The 23,906-nt window shown below is 47.1% G+C and overlaps 1 protein-coding gene across 2 annotated transcripts in view; it reads right to left on the minus strand.

Annotated features, from left to right (window-relative positions):
• The window catches only part of CBX7 (chromobox 7), a 182,157-nt gene extending 171,709 nt beyond the window's left edge, over window positions 1-10,448 (minus strand). For both annotated transcript variants that reach the window (XM_033929930.1, XM_033929932.1), the window contains exon 1: window positions 10,119-10,448. In XM_033929930.1, coding sequence (XP_033785821.1) covers window positions 10,119-10,187 — 69 coding nt within the window. In that variant the 5' untranslated portion in view covers window positions 10,188-10,448. The remainder of the gene's footprint in view (window positions 1-10,118) is intronic.
• Between the last annotated feature and the right edge of the window lie 13,458 nt (window positions 10,449-23,906).

Here is a 23,906-nt window from a genome sequence, read left to right on the forward strand (position 1 = left end):
GAAATATTAGTCTAGTTGGTTGTCCTCCCCTCAACTCCCTCATACCTTTTTAGAAGGTCTACAGGAGGGATGCTCACTCCCTCCTGATAGCAGGCCCGCCTCTTCAGAATGGCAGGCCTTCCCTTTCCCGGTGCACCCTGGGATGCATCAGGAAGGAACATAAGGCCCTGACTGGCCCAGATGCCTAAGAACCCTTTTATGGGAGGGGCCTTAGGGACCCAGGCCAGAGTCTATGGCCCCTCCCTCGGTGCATCCCAGGATGCACTGGGAAGGGACCTAAGGCCCTGATTGGTCCAGATGCCTAAGGCCGCTCCCAAGGCCACTAGGGGCTTTAGGCGCCTGGGCCAATCAGGGTCTTAGGTCCCTCCCCGGTGCATCCAAGGATGCACTGGTAAGGGAAAGGTACGCCATTTTGAAGAGGTGAGATAGCATCCCTCTTCTAAAAAAGGTACTGGGGGGGGGATGGTCCACTAGACCACCAGGCTTGGTGTGATGGAGGGTTGTCATGGGTGGGGGGAGCTTGCCAATCTTTTGCATGGCATTAGTGAGATGTGGCATGACCACCAGGCTTGGTGTGGTGGTGGAGCTTGCCAATCTTCCACCTGGGATTGGGGGGGGGGGTGCATAAGTGTGGGAGGGGCAACACTAGGCCACCAGACTTGTTTTTGGGCTCCATTTAGGAGGAATAGGGGTCATTTGTGATGGCAGTTCTGAGCTGCTTTATTTTCATGTAAGTACCTGAGCTTATCAGCACTCAGACACTGACAATCGGGCGGTAAAATATATGCATTTAATGATGTTTTAGTGCATGGTGACTTATAAAGAATATGGCCCTTAATCCAACACATTATTACAAAGCTGGATTCTAAGAAACTACTTGAACCAGCAAAGCTGTTGCCACACTGTGCTCAGTGATGTTAGGTTTACATAACTTTTTGGCACCTTTGTGCAGGTTGCATGCCACTCTTTAAGGTGGCTTATATTCTATCCATTTTGGCATTGTGAAGTTTATAATTTAACAACATTCAAAGCATCCCCTCCTCCTGCCTATCCTTACCACTGCACTCTGTGCCCTACACACGTTTTAAATTTATTATGGTTCTGGTTGCTACCACATGTGCTGGAGGCCATTCCATGAGTCTACTGTTTTTAGGTCTTCTTTTAAAAGATGAAAAGGTTGAAATAAAATCTTGAAAAGCTGACTCATTAATGCCTTGTTCTAGCTGGGCCTACTCTACATCATGGCAATTAACTACCTTCAGCACCATATCAGTTTGCTTATGCTCATTCTTTTCCTCCATCTGCTGGTCTTATTTCAAAGACTTTCAAACTAGTTATAAATTCCATGTATTGGAAGAGAAAGCAGAACGTATTAAGGCAGGTTTTCTAGCAATTCTTTAAATGTTTCTGACATTTAACAAAACTCCAAAAAGGGGAATCTTATTAGATTAGGGTTTTGTTGACAAGTTAAAAACCTAAAAAATAAATGCAATTGTAAAATGTTTAACCCGTTTTTCTTTTCCTCTTGCAAACCTTTATCTCTCTCCCCACCCTACCCAAAATGTCCCCTTCAGAAAGATAGGTAGAGGCTGCAGTAAGAACAAAATCTCTCCTGCTCTGGAACAGTAAAACAACATTTTGTAGTTATAAAAAGGAGCAAAGATGCTATGTAAAAGGTAATGCTTTACATCTTTGAATGCAAACATGATGTGAGATTAAAAGTGACTCTTACAAACATGTGGTATCACTACAGGCCAGTACCTGCATTGCTATTTGAAAGTAAGGAGGGTGCCTCATTCTTCCCTCATGTAGAGTTGAGCTGCACAGCACAGCATACAATAGATCTATTTCTTTCATCAGTCTATAAGATATTACAGTACACAGAAACATGTACTTTTCCCTTCCACTTCAAGCACCCAAAATATGCCACATAAGCTGCTTCACAGGCTGAACCACTAATGGCTTTAAATGTCCAAGTTCCTGTTGTTAACTTTTAAAGCTGCTTGCTGTTTGTGTGAGCATCGAGAACTTATCTACAGGCATACAAATGTCAACAATACACCCCACACTACTGGTTTCGTATACCTTAGCATCTTTTGGTACTTCATGACTCTGTTTTCTCTCCCCCCCCCAATCTAAATGTAAATAAACATAGTCACAAAATGATCAATATAATATGCAGGAACAAATGACTTATATAACAGACTTGGCACATAATAAATACACAGTTAGACCAACATAATTAGTATTTCATCAGCTGTAACTTCCTGTTCATATGTAGCTGGGGCTCCTTATAGAGGGAGACTCTGGAGCCAGTTAGCCAGCTGGCAGTACTCTGCCTTAATCACTAGCTCTGTCAGCACTCAGTAGTGTATGGAAGGTTGGAGGGAGGGCCTTGAGAGAGATAACAGACCCTGGGTGTGGGAGAGGGAAGGAGAAGAGAAATACCTGATCATGGGAAGGGGGGAAAGGATAGAGAGATTCCGGACAGTGGGAGTGTAGAGATGGGAAAGCGGATTGAGGAGTGTAGGAAGATTTGCCAAAGAAGGAAAGGGGGTGGGGGATCATGGACCCCAGGTGGGGAGGGAGCACAGGAAGATTTGCTGAGAAAGAGGAAGAAAAAAAAAGGTGAGGAGAGGGCAGGGTGATATTTGAGAGGGCCAGATGTTAAAAATAGGGGATGGAAAAAACAAGGTAAATTGTGACATGGGAGGAAAGGAGAGAAATGGTGATCACAGAGTAGTGGGGTGAGGAAGGGGAAGTAAGAGAGAAGGTGCCTATGGAAGGGGAGGAAGGCAATGACAATGTCTATGAATGGAGGGGAGAGGAAGGGAAAAACCAAAAACTAGACAGATTTGAAAAGGAGCTAAGGGGGTGCTGAAAGGTTTTCAGCTCAACCAACTTCCTAAATTGTGAGTGTTATTTTATTTTGTGAAGTGCCAATTTGCAGAATGTTTTGACATTGATTCAGATCATTGATTGAACCATATCAACGAAGAGTGCAGAATTTTCAAGTGTGGAACTCAAAGCCATCATGAAGTTCCTATTCCTGCAGAAGAAAACTGCAAAGAAAATTCATGAATGTATGATGCAAATATTGAATGACAAATGCCCATCATAGTCCATAGTTGTGCAAACATTCAGATTGGAGATTTGAGACCAAAGATGTAGCAAGGTCTGGGAGGCCTCAAACAGTGAAGACTCCTGAAATTGTTGACCATGTCCATGTCCTGATTTTGACAGATTGGCTAAAACAATTGCTGAGACACTACAAATATCCAGGGAATATCTTGGGTGCATGATCCACGAGCAGCTGTTTATGCAGAAGCTGTCAGACAATGGGTACCCAAACGTTTGAATGTTGATGAGAAACGATGTCGCGTGTACACTTCAAAGTTGATTTTGCAGGTTTTTCAGCGAGCTGGTGCAAACATTTTGGAATGACTAGTTACTGTTGATGAAACAACAGTCCTTGCAATGGTGGCATTCAGATGGAAGGAAGAAATAATAAAGACCCACTGTAAAGGATCACAATAATTCCATAGAAGATGTATCAAACTACCGACCAATAGCTAATCTACCATTGTTAGGAAAAATAACAGAAAAACTAGTATTTAACCAAATTTTAGACTTTATTGAAAAAATTCAAACTCTCCATCCAAATCAAATAGGTTTTAGAACTCACCACTCAACAGAACATTCACTCTTTGGCCTTGCAACAACAATAATATATAATCTAGATTACAGGTGTCAAATTCAAGGCCTGCAGGGCGAATCCGGCCCACCTGGCCGTTTTATGTGGCCCGCAGTGCGATGCGGCGCTTTCATTGCCACTCCCAGTGTTATCTTCTGGCCGGCTCCCTCCTCCTCACAGCCACAGGATGCACAAAGCCACGGGCAGCGATGGCTCCTATGTACATCCTGCACCTGAACCGAAAGCCTTCTCTCTGATGTTGCATAGGGGTTATGTGTGTTCTGGTAGGAATGAATGTTGAGAAGCATACAGTGTGCTTTGTGTAGTTTAGTTTTGTGATTAACCATTATGTGTTGCTAATAAGATTATTATTGTGTGTGATCACAAGTCTATGGTTCTAATTTCACTCGACCTCTCAGCAGTCTTTGATACGATTGATCATCTTCTATTGCTAAATAGACTGGCCTCAATTGGAATTACTGACCAGATCCTAAATTGGTTCCATTCTTACTTCTCTGAAAGAACATCAACTGCAAACTTCAATAATACCACCTCAAAACCCCTTACTACAAGTTATGGTATACCCAGGGATCTATACTAGCGCCTTTACTTTTTAACATTTTTCCAGCACTACTTATTACATATGCATACACAAACGATATCCAGCTATTGCATCAAGTAGATATAGAAAACCCAAACCAAATCTACGAGATATGTGAGAAAATGGAAAAAATTAATCTATGGCTAATGGCATTAAACATAGCTAAAACCATTCTATTCCCCTAGAAGGAAGGAATATCTTTACCAGCACTAATTCAAATTGACAATACTCTGCTGCAAATGGTTTCTAGCATCAAAATTCTTGGCGTCATCTTAGATCAAAAACTATCTTACTGTGACCAAATTAGCTCGGTAGTAAGAAACTGGTTTTACAAACTTCGTATGATTAGCTCAATTGCGAAGGTCTTAGAACCAGCCATACTCAACACCGTCATTTACTCTCTTATCATTTCTAGACTGGATTACTGTAACTCATATAAAAACATCACCCAGATTCAACTAAAACGATTACAGTTAATTCAGAATGCATCACAAAACTCCAAAAATCATCACAAACTCCAAAAAATTTGACCATATGGCAATCAATGCCTCTTCTACAAAAAGCACACTGATTGCCAATTCCCCACTGAATTACATATAAAATTGTATTGCTGTATTTCAAAATTTAACAGTCAAATCTACCAGCATTCCTAGACAAACTCTTAATCCCATATACACCATTCAAGGACCTTACGATCCTTAGACCAAAATTGCTTACAATCCCCTCTTTAAAAATAATTAATACTAGAAGAAATGAAATATTTACAATATACGCTCTGCAGTTATGGAATACTTTGCCTTCTTTTCTCAGAGGAGAACTAAATCTTGATAGATTCAAGAGCTCCCTGAAGTCCTTTCTATACAAATACGCCTTTGAAAACTAAATCTTCAATTGAATAACATCTTTTTCTAAAGAAATATAAATTATAGGCGGCTCCAGACATTTCCCCTTTTAACCTAATTAAACCTAATTTGCACCTTTCCTATAATTATTGTAGTTCTACCCCGACCCTTTTGTATCATGTTGGTTCTTATCCAATCTTGTCTATGTTCTTAAATTGTAATATTGTATCCCTGTTTTTATAATGTCCATCGCTTATTAGTATTATAAGCGATATTATTAAATTTTAAATAAACCTGAAACCTGTTCTCCAAGGTCAAGGAAATTCAACACCCAAAAGTCAACAGGAGAGGTCATGGCCACAGTGTTTTGGGATCAAGAATATGTTTTAATGGCTATCTTCCAAAGGGCCTAACAGTTAATTCAGAATACTATTATAACTTGCTGTGCTGATTAAAGGAGGAATTGAAAAAAAAAAGGAGAGGGAAACTGCAGAAAGGCGTTCTCTTTTTGCAAGATAATGCACCTGCTTACAAGGCTGGCAAAATGATTTATTTATTTTAAAAATTTATATACCGCCTGGGATCTCAGTGGTTTCCATACAACAAACATACATAGTTACATATAAGTCATACAATTGGCGAATCATGGATGTTTTGACACAGTTTAGGGTTTCATTGCATAGCCTGCCCACCCTACTCACCAGATCTTGCTCCATCTGACTAATTTCTGTTTCCAAACCTTAAAAAGTTTGAAAGGGTGACAATTTTTGAGTGATTCAGAGGCGATTGCAGCAATGGAGCAGTATTTCAGTGACCAGATAAGAGTATTTTTGGAAAGGTTGCTAAAACTTCAGCCAAGATATGCCAAGTGTGTTATAAACTTAGTGGTGAATATGTGGAATAACTTATGGCTCCACATGGCATCCTCTTGTATGTCTTCCCTCAGGGCATAGCATCAAAATATGTGCATGTGCCAACTACATACATTGTGTCAGATTCAATAAATGGTGTCTGAAATGAGGCACTAGGATGATCCTTGCTAAGATAGTACAGTATTCTGTAATGGGCACTCTATATGGATCATCATTTATGGACTATAGCTTACTACCCATTTTACACCTAACTTTGGGCACAAGCACTTAGGCCTGCCAAAGAGTGGTGTATATGCTGGCATTCAACTGATGACCATTAGGCATGCAAATCCAGGTATTCTATAACATTGCATCTAAATTCTGGTAAAACCTCTGACCTGGTCACACCCACCTTTGGAGTTGCAAGCTGTGAAATTTGGACATTGCATGTTATAGAATAGGGAGATCTGCATTAGAGAATGACACGGTGAAAAAATTGGTCCCCGTCACCGCCCCGTCCCCGTCTCACCATCCCCGTCACCGCCCCGTCCCCGTCTCACCATCCCCGTCACCGCCCCGTCCCCGTCTCACCATCCTCTTCACCGCCCCGTCACCGCCACTGCCACCCCATTCACCGCCCCGTCACCGCCACTGCAATCCCATTCACTTTTCTTTATTTACGTATAAAGGAAACATTCTTTAAAACTTTAAAACTTAGTTAAATATTAGTTAATAACTATACAAAAACAAAACACGCAGAGAAAAAATTAATTAATATAAATTCCCTGACTTCCCTGCACTGTCCCCCCTTGAAGGTCTGTCCCCATCCTGAAAGCCTGATGCCCCCCCCCCGACGTCCGATACATCCATCCCCCCGAAGGACCGCCGACTCCCCAACAATATCGGGCCAGGAGGGAGCCCAAATCCTCCTGGCCACGGCGACCCCCTAACCCCACCCCGCACTACATTACGGGCAGGAGGGATCCCAGGCCCTCCTGCCCTCGACGCAAACCCCCCTCCCCCCAACGACCGCCCCCCCCAAGAACCTCCGACCGTCCCCCCCAGCCGACCCGCGATCCCCCTGGCGACCCCCACGACCCCCCCACCCCCCTTCCCCGTACCTTTGGTAGTTGGGCCAGAAGGAAGCCCAAACCCTCCTGGCCACGGCGACCCCCTAACCCCACCCCGCACTACATTACGGGCAGGAGGGATCCCAGGCCCTCCTGCCCTCGACGCAAACCCCCCTCCCCCCCAACGACCGCCCCCCCCAAGAACCTCCGACCGCCCCCCAGCCGACCCGCGCCCCCCCTGGCGACCCCCACGACCCCCCCACCCCCCTTCCCCGTACCTTTGGTAGTTGGCCGGACAGACGGGAGCCAAACCCGCCTGTCCGGCAGGCAGCCAACGAAGGAATGAGGCCGGATTGGCCCATCCATCCTAAAGCTCCGCCTACTGGTGGGGCCTAAGGCGCGTGGGCCAATCAGAATAGGCCCTGGAGCCTTAGGTCCCACCTGGGGGCGCGGCCTGAGGCACATGGTCGGGTTGGGCCCCCACGACCCCCCCACCCCCCTTCCCCGTACCTTTGGTAGTTGGCCGGACAGACGGGAGCCAAACCCGCCTGTCCGGCAGGCAGCCAACGAAGGAATGAGGCCGGATTGGCCCATCCATCCTAAAGCTCCGCCTACTGGTGGGGCCTAAGGCGCGTGGGCCAATCAGAATAGGCCCTGGAGCCTTAGGTCCCACCTGGGGGCGCGGCCTGAGGCACATGGTCGGGTTGGGCCCATGTGCCTCAGGCCGCGCCCCCAGGTGGGACCTAAGGCTCCAGGGCCTATTCTGATTGGCCCACGCGCCTTAGGCCCCACCAGTAGGCGGAGCTTTAGGATGGATGGGCCAATCCGGCCTCATTCCTTCGTTGGCTGCCTGCCGGACAGGCGGGTTTGGCTCCCGTCTGTCCGGCCAACTACCAAAGGTACGGGGAAGGGGGGTGGGGGGGTCGTGGGGGTCGCCAGGGGGATCGCGGGTCGGCTGGGGGGGCGGTCGGAGGTTCTTGGGGGGGCGGTCGTTGGGGGGGAGGGGGGTTTGCGTCGAGGGCAGGAGGGCCTGGGATCCCTCCTGCCCGTAATGTAGTGCGGGGTGGGGTTAGGGGGTCGCCGTGGCCAGGAGGGTTTGGGCTCCCTTCTGGCCCGATATTGTCGGGAAGTCGGCGGTCCTTCGGGGTGGGGGTGCGAGTGGTCCTGCCGGGGGGGGGGGATGTATCGGACGTCGGGGAGTCGGCCGGGCAAGAGGGCTTGGGCTCCCTCTTGCTCCGATCGCGGGTGCGGGTGGGAGCGCGTGCGAGCGGTCGTTCGGGGTGGGGGTGCGAGCGGTCCTGCTGGGGGGGTGAATCGGGCGTCGGGCGGGGTGGGAACTATGTTTTAAAACTTTTGTATACCATGCGTGAAAATACGGTAAATAGCGGTTCCTAGAAGGGGGTACATTGGCCCGCGGGGACAAACCTGTTCACCGTTTCCGCGGTCGGTGAATGGCCTTGTCCCCGTCACCGCAGCGACTGCTAGTTTTTTTCCCCGTTTTCGGCGGTGACCCACGGCTTAAATGCGGTGGCCGCGGGTAAACCGTCACCGTGTCATTCTCTAATCTGCATGTAACTCCTAATTACTTTCAATTAAGTGCTTGTTAACTCCAATAATTGCTTGGTAAAGCTCAATTGACTAATTAGCTAACCTATACAGAATCCAGGGGACTGTACCTCATGTATTATAAAGCACCATGCAGTTATGCAGGTAATCTAATTGTTTTTTCCTCCTGCCCCAGTGAAAAAACCTTGGTACTTCAGAGACTCTGGAGAGGTTCAATGACCCACTGCCCTTATGTATGGGGAGAGGAAGGAGGGAGGTGCCATGTTATATATACAGTGAGAGGTGCAGGGAAGGAGGGGTGGGAGGGATTTCTGTGCTTTCCTATACAGGCAGAAGTGCAAGGAAGGAGAGAGGGGGATTGTTGTGCTACTCTATATAGGCAGAGGTGCAGGGAATGGGTGGGGGGAGGTTGTTGTGCAGCTACCCTAAACAGGCAGAGGAGGAGGGAAGGAGGGGGGAATGTTGTGCTAGCTTATACAGGCAGAGGTGCAGGGAAGGAGGTGGGATTACTGTTACCCTATATAGGCAGAGGTGCAGGGAAGGGGGGGTTTATTGTGCTACCTTATACAGGCAGAGAGGTGCATTGGAGGGGGGGATTGTTGTGCTACCCCCTATACAGGCAGAGGTGAAGAGAAGGAGGGGGGATTGTTGTGCTCCCTTATAAAGCCATAAGTGCAAGGAAGGGGGTGCACTGTGCACCACTATACAGGCAAAGGTGCAGGGAAAGGGTGGCATTGTTGTGCTACTCTCTACAGGCAAAGGTGCAGGGAATGAAGGGGTGATTGTTGTGCTCCCCTATACAGGCTGAGGTGCAGGGAAGGGGGAGGGGGGAAGGTGCAGGGAAGGAGAGGGGATCTTTGTGCTATCCTATACAGTAAAAGGTGTAGGAAATGAGGGGGTTGTGATACCCTATACTGGCAGAAGTGTAAGGAAGAGGAGGTACCACACTATTCCGTAAAGAAGGGGTGGAGAGTGCCACACTATGCAATTAGATATGGGGAAGGGAGGGCTGCCATACATGTACAGATAATAAACAAAAGCTTCTGTCAAAACGTCAGCTCACTGAAAGTAGTGGTTTACACGTGCACATTAGAGAATATGATTATGACTCACCGCTGTCAAACCCTTTAACTGCAAAGGGAGGAAAGGTATACCGTTTCTTGATTTACGAATAACAAAGATTGCACTTATTATATTGTGACGCTCCGTAGCTTGCTTAAGCTTCGTAATGTCGCATTGGGGGAGCCTAAAGAGTGTCTTTCACAGCGACACTCAGCGGCGAGTTGAATGAGGCAGCTCTTTCAAGAGTTGCAAACTGCGCAGAAGTAGCCGCTCAAGGAGGACACTAGTGAAAAGAGAAAAGGTAGCATATAACATGCCACCGAAAAGATTAAGAAGGGGGGGGGGAGGGAGCACTAACCCGAACATGATTCTTCCACCTACCCTGTCCCCCCTCCTTCCTTTATCCCCTATCCACCCCCATCCCCCGCTAACCTTCCGGATCCTCTTCTTGCGAATGCTCTCCACTGCAAACACCTGCTCCCCGATTGCTGACAGCTCCATACGCCGCTCCGACAAGGGGGCGTGGGCGACCGGAGGAGAAAGGGACAGAAAGCCGGAGCTGGTGGTGTCCGGAGTGGCGGGGAAAGCCGCTGCTTCAGATAATAACAAATTATTCTAATAATAATAATAATAATGACGACTTTCCTTAGTCACTTTGGAGCACCATGATAGGTGCTACCCACCCGCGCGTGCACATGTAACACATACATACACACGCCCCTCCCCATTCGCCAGGCTCTCCGGCTCTAACGTGCTTTTCTGCCGCCCCTCGCCTTTAACAACCTGCGCAACGTTTTCATGGCGCGTGCGCCCCTTGCTCGGCCAGGGGCGCTCGCGCTCATACCTCAAGCTTCCGCGCTCACGCGCTTGTCTTTTCTTCGCGAAAAGTCTCTCTGGCTCTTACTTGGTTGCGCGCGCCTGAGCGTTTGGTTCCACTCCCCCCGCCCCTTCCCCAATTTACCTAGTCCTTCGCGCGTCATTCTACCTGAGGGGCTGAGGAACGTCAAGTCGGCCGCTACTTGCTGTCAACTGACCATGCAGAGGCAGTTTAATTGAATGCCTTAATTTTTTTTTTTTTTTTTGTATTTCTCTTATTGATTTGACTAACGAAGCCGGCCTTTTAGTCTGCGTATATTGAGAACATAGGAGTCAGTGCTGTGAATGCTTGAGCACCCACAATATTGAGCAAACTCTTTGACTGTGTCCAGGGAGGAGTCATTTCTATTGAGTATAGCGCCCCCAGTCATTTTGAAAAGTTAGCTCCTATGGTTGGGAAGAAGATGCAGTTTTACCGCTGTAGGTTTGTTTACAGTCTTCCACCGTAGGATTCTTACATTAAATAAAACAAAAGTTTACCCCTGAAGAGTTCATCTATTTTAAAAAACTAATCGCATATAAGGAAACATAGGCTATACTCGTAAATATAGCTTTAAAAAGTCTAAAAGCTCATAAATATAAAGGTTATATATATTCTGTATATTTGAATTTTTTTAATTCAATATTTTTATTATTTTATAGTAGCAAACAATAAGAAAAGTTATACAACAACACTAACATAGGTATGACTAGTTACACAGGTAGAAAAGTCTGATACATGAGCATTTAGTAATATGGTTAACATCTTACTCAATATTCATTTTGATAGTGTGGAATTATAGACATGAATATATAGGTATGTAGAAAGATTTACAGTAGACTTATCAGTTACATAAACAAGTTACGTGCCTGTTAGTTTTTCTAGGGAATACCATAATATCTCTGCCAGGTCCAAATTTCTTTGTCTATTTATACGACACAAGACCCAGGCTAATGAGAAATACTTTTATTATGAAAATAGAAAAATATAATTCACAAGCCAGCAGCAATATCTAAATATTGTTCACAAAATATCCGATTACATATATGAAACTCAGTACATAATTATCACAGCACACTTGCTAGATAACTAAGTAAAATTACTTCTTACACACACTAAACAATTCTTTATAAATACAGTGGTACCTCGGTTTACGAGTGCACCAGTTTGCGAGTGTTTTGCAAGACGAGCAAAACATTCGCAAACTTGGTGCCTCGTAAACCGAGCTTGCCTTGCTGTATGAGTGCCCCCCCCCCCCGCGATCTGGCATCCCCCCACTCGCGTTGCCCCCCCCCCCCCCGAGCAGTCAATGACACTTCCTTTACCCGACTTGGCACCAGTCAGTGGCGTACCTAGGGTATGTGGCACCCGGGGCCCATCATTTTTTGACACCCCCCCCCCCCCTCATGTAAAATTTTTTTTTTTTTTTTGCAATAACCATGAAATGGAATAAATGGTCAGAATAGAAACAGGCAGTGAAAATTTTCTTTTTTTTTCCAAAGTATTTTTATTGAGAATGGCAAAAGGTCCAGACAAGCAACCATGGTCTGTACAGAAACTTATACATTATCAAAAAGAACACAGAATGAGAGTAACAGCAACAACAAGCATGAACAAGCCTCTCCCAAGAGAAAATTGCCAATGAGAGGCATAGCAATACACAACAAAAGGCCAAAACTTGGGGCAAGCAAACAAATCCCACCCCAGAACCCACAAGAATAATAAGCCGGACTAGACCCTCAGCCATATTTTATAATGAAAAAAACCCCCACAAGCAACAACACCCAGACCGCTCACCAGACACACCAATCCGCACAACAAGCACCCAAGAAACACCCAGCCACCACCCAGACAAAACTACCAGACACACCTACCCCACCAAGCCCAGACCCAACCCCCCCTCCCCAGAGAGTGCAAGCGCAAAGTGGACCGTGAAAAGGGCAGCTGCAGAAGTGGAAAGCCCCAGATAAGTAGGTTAGCTAAAGAAAGCCCACAGATAGAAGAAATCAGGATAACAGAAGTTCCAACAAATGCTCCCACAGAAAATTTTCTTTTATTGAACCTCATTTATGTAACCATTATTCCAAACATAACATAACATAAATTATGTCTGAATTGTCATGACATCAGAAGTACATATGGAGTAGTTGCAGGTGATGCTTGGGACAGTTCTGATTATGTTAGTTTGGTTTTATGTGTTTTTTTAATAGAAGGGTTTTTATTTCTTTTTTTAAGGTTTTGTAGTTTGTGGTCGAGGTCAATAGGTTGTAGAGTTGGGGGTCAAGTGTTGCAGCTCGAATGGCTAGGAGGTTGTCGAACAGTTTTTTTTCTTTTGACGTTTTTGGTTGGAGGGTGTGTGAATGGTGCGTGAGTTCTCCTATGTCTGTTTGAAGTGGATTGAATTATTTAGCTGAAGAAATTAGTTACCCCCCCCCATTCCACACACATTAATTCTCTTCCATTTTTGTTCCCATTATAAAAAAACACTGATAAGTTCCCAGGAAAAAAATACATTAAAATAAGAAGTGAAAACAAAGGCCCCTACAGATGAGAACATAACATAAGAATAGCCTAACTGGGTCACACCAATGGTCCATCATGCCCAGTAGCCCATTCTCATGGTAGCCAATAGTGCTGCCCGATTCAGAGAAAAATATTTCATTCGATCCGATTCACCCTGTTGAATCGATTTTTCGATTAGATTCACTGTTAATGACACCGCTTTTTAAGTTTAAACAAAGTATAACAATAAATTTCACAACAACAATAAATTTCACAAAGTACTTAAAAAAAAAAAAATCACATTTTTCCATTAAAGCAGTTCTGGAGACATTTGCTTGAACAGTCTTTTTTCCCAGTCCATAAGCAAGCAATATGAAAAAGATTTCCTTAATTATCTACTCAAACATTTTTGCTATTTACTTTCATTGTACCTATACTATTATTCAGTAGAAAAAATGGACTTAACTGTGCAGGAAATGAATCTCCTCATACACCCACCATATAGTGCAAAAATGTGCAAAGGTCTGTTTTTTTCTTTCGATCACTACATAGCCTAATGCCACACAAGCAGCGCTGTTACAAACATATTCTGAAGGTCAATGCTAAGGTTGACAAAGTTTCCTTCCTTGGACCAGAAGGAGATACTGACAAACCACTGGAAGAGATTCTAAAACAACTACCCAGAAATAACACCCAAAGACCCACTCAGTGTGTGAACCAGTTGAGTGGAGTGGACTAACTGGGGGTGGAAATGGGCCCAGAGTTTGCTCAGCAGAATTTCCCAGACTACCTCTTCCTCTCAACACACTGACATGCTACCACCACCACCAACACTAGGAACACCTCACCGAGTATGCCAGCAATGCTTATAAACTTTATAAAACACATTATTATATTTTCTTATAAAGCATATATTTTAACTGAACTCAGCCTTGCCATTCACAAAAATAGAAAAGTTCCCATTTCAAGCTGTCTCATGTACACTTTTCAAATCTAACATATTGTAATCACAAAACAGAAAATAAAATTATTTTTTCTACCTTTTGTTCTCTGATCAATATTCAAATCTTGTTGGTCCCAGGCTCTTGTTGTCTTGCTTGCCAGGGTCTCCTTTCTCCGTGCTAACCATCCGTCTGCCATCTCTGTTCTCCCCTTCCGTTTCCCTTCCCTCTCCCGGAGATCTGGCATCTTTCCTTTTTTTTGTCTCCATCCACAGATTCACCTTTTCTCAACTCCCCACCACCCCAGGATCCACCATCTCTCCCTTTCTGTTCCCAACTATCCTCCTATCCAGTATCTCTATCCCCCCTCCACACCATCCCCTGTTTCCAAGTTCTCTCCCTTTCTGTTCCTTCCCTCCCTAAATCCCATTATGCACCATCTCTCTCCCACTCCTCTGTTTTTAGACCCATTATTTCTAACCCCCAAAGTCTGGCATATGCATGTATCTTTGAACCCCCCCTTCCCTCTCTCCCTCTGTGTACTTTTACACCAGGACCCCCCCCCCCCGAAGGTCTGTCCCCCCTCCGAAGGGCTACACCCCACCCCTGAAGACCTGCACCCCCCGAAGGACTTTACCTCCCACCCAAAGGTCTGTCCCCCTCTGAAGGCCTAAACCCCACCCCTGAAGGACTGCACCCCCCCCCGAAGGCCTGCACTCCCTTGAAGGTCTGCACCCCCCCGAAGGCCTGTCCCCCCCTTGAAGGCCTGTCCCACCCCCTTGTAGGCCTGTCCCCCCTTTAAGGCCTGCCTGCCTGCCTTTCCCCCCCTTGAAGGCCTGTCTCCCCCTTGAAGGCCTGCACCCCCCTTGAAGGCCTGCACCCCCCCTTGAAGGCCTGCACCCCCCCTTGAAGGCCTGTCCCCCCCCTTGTAGGCCTGTCCCCCCCCTTGTAGCCTGTCCCCCCCCTTGTAGGCCTGTCCCCCCCTTGAAGGCCTGCCTGCCTTTCCCCCCTTGAAGGCCTGCACCCCCCTTGAAGGCCTGCACCCCCCCTTGAAGGCCTGCCTGCCTTTCCCCCCTTGAAGGCCTGCACCCCCTTGAAGGTCTGCACCCCCCCAAAGGCCTACACCCCCCCCCCCCGAAGGTCTGCACCCCCCTGAAGGCCTGCCTGCCCCCCTTGAAGGCCTGCACCCCTTGAATGTCTGCACCCCCCCCCCCCGAAGGCCTGTCCCCCCTTGAAGGCCTGCCTGCCTGCCTGTCACCCCCTCCCCCTTGAAAGCCTGCTTGCCTGCCCGCCCGCCCCACCCTGAAGGCCTGATGCCCCGACCCACCCCGAAGGACCGCTCGCCCCCCTGGCCTCCCCGCACCACCTATGAACAGCCGCAGCAGGATCGCGAAGTCAGCGTCGGGTACCAGCCCTAAGGGGGTGTTCCCGGCCTTGCCGTTCAGTCCCCCGCCACCCCCGAAGGACCGCTCGCCCCCCTGGCCTCCCCGCACCACCTATGAACAGCCGCAGCAGGATCGCGAAGTCAGCGTCAGCGATCCCTGCTGCTTCCTGCGCCACGGTCCCGCCCCTCCTCTGACGTCAGAGGAGGGGCGGGATCGCGTCGTAGGAAGCAGCGCAGGGATGCTGACGCTGACTTCGCGATCCTGCTGCGGCTGTTCATAGGTGGTGCGGGGAGGCCAGGGGGGCGAGCGGTCCTTCGGGGGTGGCGGGGGACTGAACGGCAAGGCCGGGAACACCCCCTTAGGGCTGGTACCCGGGGCGGCCTGCCCCCCCCGCCCCCCCCTAGGTACGCCACTGGCACCAGTGCCGGTGCCCGAAGATCCTCCCTCTTCTGGCGCAGCCTGGGCTGGGCGGTGCGTCGGAGATCCTCCTTCTGGGCTGGGCTGGACTGGCTTTGAGCATTTGGGCATGCGCAGCCAGTCCAGCCCAGATCAGAAGAAGGAGGATCTCCGACGCACCGCCCAGCCCAGGCTGTTCGTTTGATATACGAACAATTTGGTTTACGAGCATGCTTCTGGAACGAATTATGCTCGTAAACCAATGTTCCAATGTAATAATTATTATCCCAGGACAAGCAGGCAGATATTCTTGACTGATGGGTGACGGCACCGACGGAGCCCCGGTACGGACAATTTTAGAGTGATTGCACTCTAAGAACTTGGAAAGTTCTGGTAGGCCGCACCGCGCACGCGCGAGTGCCTTCCCGCCTGACAGAGGCGCGCGGTCCCCAGTTTCTTAGTTTCCGCGGAGCTAAGAAGACGCGTTTTTCAACGGCTGTTGAAATTTTTTCTAACTTGCCTTCCCTCTTGCGTAAACCTTTTTGGCTCTATTGCCTTTTTTCTTTTCTTTAACTTTTGTAAAAAAAAAAAAAACTTTTATTTTTTTTGTCATTTTTGGTTTTTCCCCGGCGGGGCCTTCTGCCACCATCGAGGCCTCGGCCTTCGATTTGGCTGAAGCCGTTTTTACTTTCATGCCCCCTCAGCCAGGGTTTAAAAAGTGCCAGCGGTGTGCTCGGCCTATATCTCTCACGGACCCACACAACTGGTGCCTACAGTGTTTGGGTCCTGAGCATCAGGCCTCCACCTGCACCCGCTGTGCCACACTTAAAAAACGAACATTGAAAAATCGCCAAATACAACAGCGATTACTGTTCGGTGCCGAGATGTCCGACCCCGTTCCATCGACTCCGGCTTCGGCACCAGTTCAGTCGGCACCTTCCTCTTCGACGCCGCGCAACACCACACCGGCGTCCCAGCATTCAGGTAAGCCGGCTAAGAAGCCTTCCCCGCTAGAGCGTCCTCCGGTCTCGAGTGCAGCGAGCCCAATCCTGCCGACTGTGAGGCGCCAGCAGAAGCGCTCCGCCCCTATTGAGGTGAGTCCCTTGACATCGGGCTCCTCATCTCCGGGGCGTCGAGCGGCACCGCAGGTACCGCAGAAGAAAAAGGCGGTACCGGTGCCATCCCTTGATGACCGAATTGCGGCCATCCTCCAAGTGCAGCTCAAGGAGCAATTACAACAGCTCCTTCCTGCTATCCTGGCACCGAACCTTCCGGTGCCGGTCCGCACTGAGCCACCGGTACCGATAGTGGAACAGCCTGTGCTGTCTGCATCCACTGTTTCGGTACCGCTTCACTCGACCTCATCGGTATCAATGCCAGTCCTCGCACCGGAGCCGAGAGCTCAACATCAGTCGGTACAGACTTCGGCACCGGTGCCACCGATTACATCTCCTGGTTCTGTATCGATGAGGTCGGGTAAGTCGGTGCGCAAAACCCGACACTTAGAACCATCTACTCCAGAGTCTCGGGACCGTACTTCCCATGTCAGGGATCCTGATCTGTGGGGAGATTCAGAGGAACCCTTTCTCTCTGAAGGTGAATGTTCCTCAGATGAGGATGATTCTGCTGTACCTGACCCGTCCTCTAGGCATGACACTTCATCTTTCTCGTCTTTTCTGAAAGATATGTGTGACTCTTTGTCTATTCCTTTGGAGGCTGAGTCCAAAAAGTCTAAAGCCTTTTTAGATGCCCTTGACTTTGACCAACCTCCAAAGGAATTTTTGAAGCTCCCTCTTCACGACATCTTGAGGGAGACTTTCTACAAGAATCTAGAGACTCCCTTAATGATCCCAGGGGCTCCACGTAAATTAGACTCTTTATATAAGGTAATTCCCATTCCTGGGTTCGACAAGCCTCAACTTCCACACGAGTCTTTACTTGTCAAATCTACCCTTAAAAAATCCTCAGGAGCCAGTGTATATGCTTCTGTACCTCCTGGCAGAGAGGGTAAAGCCATGGATAAATTTGGTAAGAGGCTCTACCAAAATGCAATGTTGGCAAACAGAGCTGGTAATTATGCTTTTCATTTTTCTTTCTATCTTAAACATCTCCTTACCACCATGGCTTCATTTGAGAAGTACCTTCCTCAACGTAAACAACAATCCTTTCACCATTGCTTGTCGTCTCTGTTTCAACTTCGTAAGTTCATGGTTAGGTCCATTTACGACACCTTCGAACTTACATCCAGAGCGAAAGCAATGTCTGTGGCAATGCGTCGCCTGGCCTGGCTTCGGGTATCCGAACTTGATGTTAACCATCAAGATCGGTTAGCCAACGCCCCGTGCCTAGGGGATGAGCTCTTTGGGGAATCCATGGACTCGACCACTCAAAAGCTCTCTGCTCATGAGACACGCTGGGATACCCTGCTTAAAAATAAGAAAAAGCCTCCTCCAGCAAGGCCTTTTAGGCAGCAATCGGCCTATCAACGCCGCTTCACAGCTCGCCCATTACCAGCAGCTGCTCAGCAACCCAGGCATCAATGGCAGCAACAACGTCAGCCTCCCAGACAACAGCAACAGCAGCAACCTGTGAAGCCACCTCCACAGCAGAAGACACAGCCCTTTTGACTTAATTCTCCAAAGTATAGCCAGTACTCCTATATCTGCTCTCCTGCCTCAACCTATAGGAGGTCGTCTTTCTCTGTTCCTCAGCCGATGGGAACTTATTACTTCGGACCAATGGGTCCTCAACATCATCCGCCACGGCTACTCTCTCAACTTTCAGACTCTTCCGCCCCAAAAACCTGCCAAAAGAGTCTGCTTTGAACAGTCCTCAATCTGCCCTCCTTATTCAAGAAGTTCAATCCCTCCTCCTTCTGAACGCTATAGAAGAAGTTCCTCTAGATCAAAAGGGGCAGGGATTCTACTCCCGTTATTTTCTAGTCCCCAAAAAAACGGGAGATCTCAGACCAATCCTAGATCTTCGCGATCTCAACAAACATCTGGTAAAGGAAAAATTCAAGATGCTTTCTCTAGCCATTCTTTATCCTCTTCTCAATCAAGACGACTGGCTATGCTCCCTCGATCTCAAAGAGGCATACACTCACATACCGATCAATATAACCTCCAGACGGTATCTCCGCTTCATGATCAATCATTGTCATTACCAATACAAGGTGCTGCCCTTCGGTCTTGCTTCCTCTCCAAGGGTGTTCACCAAATGTCTTATTGTGGTAGCTGCATTTCTACGCACTCACCACCTTCAGGTATTCCCTTACCTGGACGACTGGTTAATCAAGGCCACATCTGCTCAAGCAGTACTCCTGGCCACCAACCAAACCATCCTGTTTCTACAAATACTGGGATTCGAGATCAATTTACCCAAGTCTCATCTCATCCCCACTCAAAGACTTCAATTCATTGGAGCGATACTGGACACACTCCTCATGAGAGCATTCCTGCCATCCAACCGTCTTCAGACTCTTCAGTCTCTATGTCAGCAGGTGCTTCCACAACATTCCATCTCTGCCAAGCAAATGATGATACTCTTGGGTCACATGGCATCCACAGTCCATGTCACACCCCTCGCACGTCTTCACCTGCGCACTCCTCAATGGACCCTTGCTACTCAGTGGTCCCAAGCGACGGATCCTTGCTCACGACACATATCTGTGACATCATCTCTTCGTCAGTCTCTACAATGGTGGTTGGTATCCTCAAATCTATCCAGAGGTCTTCTGTTCCATCTACCTCCTCATCAACTAGTCATCACCACCGACGCCTCTCCTTATGCATGGGGAGCTCATTTGAATGAGTTCCAAACTCAAGGTCTTTGGACTGCCCAGGAAAAGAAGCATCACATCAATTTCCTGGAACTCAGAGCGATGTTTTATGCCCTCAAGGCTTTCCAACATCTTCTCTTCCCTCAAGTTCTTCTGCTGTGCACAGACAATCAAGTTGCGATGTATTACATCAACAAGCAGGGTGGAACGGGCTCTCGCCTCTTGTGCCAAGAAGCCCAGAAGATCTGGACTTGGGCCATAAATCACCATCTATTCCTGAAAGCTATTTACATTCAGGGAGAAAAGAATTCCTTAGCGGACAAGCTCAGCAGAATTCTCCAGCCTCACGAGTGGACAATCGATCCTTTCACTCTACAATCCATCTTCGCTCAATGGGGCACTCCTCAGATAGACCTCTTTGCAGCTCCTCACAATCACCAGCTGCCCCTATTCTGCTCCAGACTCTACTCTCCTCACCGTCTGGCAGCGGATGCATTTCTCCTCGACTGGTCAAATCTGTTCCTGTATGCTTTCCCTCCTCTGCCTCTCATGTTGAGAACCTTGTTCAAGCTCAAGAGGGAACGAGCCACCATGATTTTGATTGCTCCGAGGTGGCCCAGGCAGCATTGGTTCTCCCTTCTACTTCAACTCAGTTCCAGGGAACCTTTTCTTCTTCCACTGTATCCTTCTCTGCTTACACAGCATCAGGAGACCCTTCTACATCCCAACCTCCAGTCTCTGCACCTGACAGCTTGGTATCTCTCGGGCTGACTTCTCATGATACGTGTTTGTCTCAGCCTGTTCGTTCAATTCTGGATGCCTCCAGGAAACCGGCCACTCTGCAATGTTACCGTCAGAAGTAGACACGTTTTTCTTCCTGGTGTCTTCTCCATCATCTTAATCCCACTTCTCTTGCAGTGGAGACCTTGTTGGATTATCTTCTTTCTTTGTCCGACTCTGGCCTCAAGTCCACTTCAATCAGAGTCCACCTCAGTGCTATTGCGGCTTTTCATGAGCCAGTCCATGGAAAACTCCTCTCAGCTCATCCCCTGGTATCCAGGTTCATGCGGGGTCTTTTCAATGTGAAACCACCTCTTAAAGCCCCTCCTGTTATCTGGGATCTCAATGTGGTTCTTTCCGCCTTAATGAAGCCTCCTTTTGAACCTTTGGCTACTTCTCCTTTCAAGTTTCTCACTTGGAAGGTACTTTTCCTTATTGCCCTTACCTCTGCCAGGAGGGTCAGTGAGCTACATGCACTAGTCGCAGATCCACCTTTTACAGTCTTTCATCATGATAAGGTGGTTCTGCGTACACATCCAAAGTTTCTCCCTAAGGTTGTCTCTGAATTCCATCTCAACCAATCCATTGTTCTACCTGTCTTCTTTCCGAAACCTCATTCTCATTCTGGGGAACAGGCTCTACATACTTTGGATTGTAAGAGAGCTCTAGCTTACTATCTAGAGCGTACTAAACCCCACAGATCAGTTCCCCAACTCTTTCTGTCCTTTGATCCGAATAACTCGGGACGTCCTGTTTCGAAACGTATGTTGTCTAATTGGCTAGCAGAGTGCATTTCCTTTTGTTATGCTCAGACCGGACTGACACTGGAAGGTTCTGTCACGGCCCATAGAGTCCGAGCTATGGCAGCATCTGTAGCTTTCCTCCGTTCCACTCCTATTGAGGAAATCTGCAAGGCTGCCACTTGGTCCTCAGTTCATACTTTTACATCTCATTATTGTCTGGATACCTTCTCCAGACGGGATGGACACTTTAGCCAATCTGTTTTGCAAAATTTGTTTTCCTAATGGCCAACCTTCCCTCCATCCCTCTTTTTGTTAGCTTGGAGGTCACCCATCAGTCAAGAATATGCTGCCTGCTTGTCCTGGGATAAAGCACAGTTACTTACCGTAACAGGTGTTATCCAGGGACAGCAGGCAGATATTCTTGCGTCCCTCCCACCTCCCCGGGTTGGCTTCTTAGCTGGCTTATCCTAACTGGGTACCGCGCGCCTCTGTCGGGCGGGAAGGCACTAGCGCGTGCGCGGTGCGGCCTACCAGAACTTTCCAAGTTCTTAGAGTGCAATCACTCTAAAATTGTCCGTACCGGGGCTCCGTCGGTGCCGTCACCCATCAGTCAAGAATATCTGCCTGCTGTCCCTGGATAACACCTGTTACGGTAAGTAACTGTGCTTTCCTGATTAGCAGCAATCTATTACAGATTATCACCGAGAGTAGCTTTACAAGCCTTATCCTATATCACAATCGGATGCACTTATCTAACCCCAGCTTAAAGATAATAGAATTCCATATCCTCACCATTCAATTAGGCCCAGCACAAAATTAGGTGAAATGGAAGAAGTCTCCTCAGCTTAGCAGATATAGAAATCCTTTGGTTACAGGAACAAGTGTTTGTCAGCCACTGGTAAAGCTGTAATTTATCAGCAGCAAAAGTTTCCTTGAGGTGATGGAATTCAGATCTGTTTCAGGTCCGATTCACTCTCTCTCCGGCAGAGAGTCACATGAGGTAACTGTTCAGGTTTTAATTATTATGAAAGAGATGCGTGTGATGAGATGTGAGTTCACCCACACCTAAACATAGACTAATACTAATTAGCACCTTTTCACTTGGATCACGTCAGATGACTTCCTCGGACCGATCCAGAAACAGAACTTAGATAAATAGCCTTTCTGTATAAAGTCTCATACAGGCTAGGAGACAAAGGCGCCTTTTGAGAGATAAGCACAGCATAGGAGTATAACTCCCCCAAGATTCACACAGTCTAAGCATGAAGGCATAGATGGATGTCCTTGACTAGAATACCATTCTGGTACATACCCAGAATGCATCAGGCAGAAACAGCAAAGATGTGTTCTTCTTTCTCTTCTTGCAAGGTTCATGCTGGAAAGATTTCTTGCAAACTATAGTTCAGGCTTGATGATGTCAGAGAGGCCTAATCTTCAGGTGCAAATAAGGAAACACCCCTACAGGTATATCACATGGGCATATCATAGACAAGCAGTCAAGGGCAACAGCAATATATAGCTGAGCAGTATTATGTCATATTTTGTCTCAAAAATATGTGATACATCATTAAGAATGAGTTTGATCATAGGGGAACAATTGAGATAAAGGAGAAGTCAAATGTGAATTACAGTAACTAATTATTGGTTCCCATATAAGCATAAATTTGTGAAATCTATGCATCCTTTTGGCAGTTATGCTCTCGTATTGCAATATAATACAGACAAGATTCCACCATGCTGCAAATAAGAGTTTGTCAGGATGTTTCCAATCATTTAATATGGATTTGATAGTGATCATAATTAGAGATTGGAAGAGAGCGATATGATGTTTAGACATGATAGAATTGAAAGCAAACTCCCAAAAAGGATTTTCGCTAAAGATATAGGTTCTTGGATTGGTAAGATTTGAGATATGAAGTCCCAAATTTGGGACCAATATTTGGATATGGTGGGGCAGTAGTAGATCATATGGTCAAGAGTCCCAACATCCAAGTTACAAGACCAACATCTGTTATTCCCCTCCGAGGACAACTTAGAGAGATTGTACAGTGTCCAGAATGCCCTATGTAATAAGAAATAGCAGGATTGCATTATAGCAGAGGATCTAAGAAGTTTAAAGGTGTGCAACCAGATGATATGCCATTGTTCTTTGTCTAATTGTGTTCCTGTTTCTTTGCCCCATATATCCTGAACCCCAGGTGTGCCAGTCAGTGATTTTTAACTGCACTGTCTGATACCATTTAGCAGCTTCACCCCTTTTCTTAATGTATTTCATACTAAGATCTAAAATGGAGGGAGTAATATTGGTAAGTGTATGGGTTGTATAGTAATCCGTCACGTAGTGTTTCAATTGGAGCCAAGAGAAGTATTGGGTCATAGGCAGTTGATATTGAGTGGACAGTGTAGTAAATGGTATCCAGGATTTGTTGTGTAAGATTTGTTTGAAAATCCAGATATCTGCTCTTTTCCATATAGGCCAATTAAGTGACCCTGTATTAGTAATTTGGTGGAGTTCCAGATGGGCATAAAATTAGTAGATAACCAGGGAAGTTCCAGTTTGCCATCGATATGTCTGATTGCTTTTGAAGTGTCTTGTAAATGAAGATGTACCAGAGGTTCCGGGGGTTTGTCCAGAAAGGGAAGGAGAGCTATCGAGGTATGGGCTAGTAGTTTTTTTTCTATTTGAAGCCAAGTAGGGATTACTTCATCAGATGGTAGTGTGACTAACCATCTAGAACAGTGTTCTTCAACCACCGGTCCATAGAAATTTCCTGCCAGTCCACAGGGCCGGCATGTGCATCAGGCCCAAAAATGTGTTCTTCAACTGCGGGTCCAC

Source organism: Geotrypetes seraphini, chromosome 2, assembly GCF_902459505.1.
Source record: "Geotrypetes seraphini chromosome 2, aGeoSer1.1, whole genome shotgun sequence".
NCBI lineage: Eukaryota > Metazoa > Chordata > Amphibia > Gymnophiona > Dermophiidae > Geotrypetes > Geotrypetes seraphini.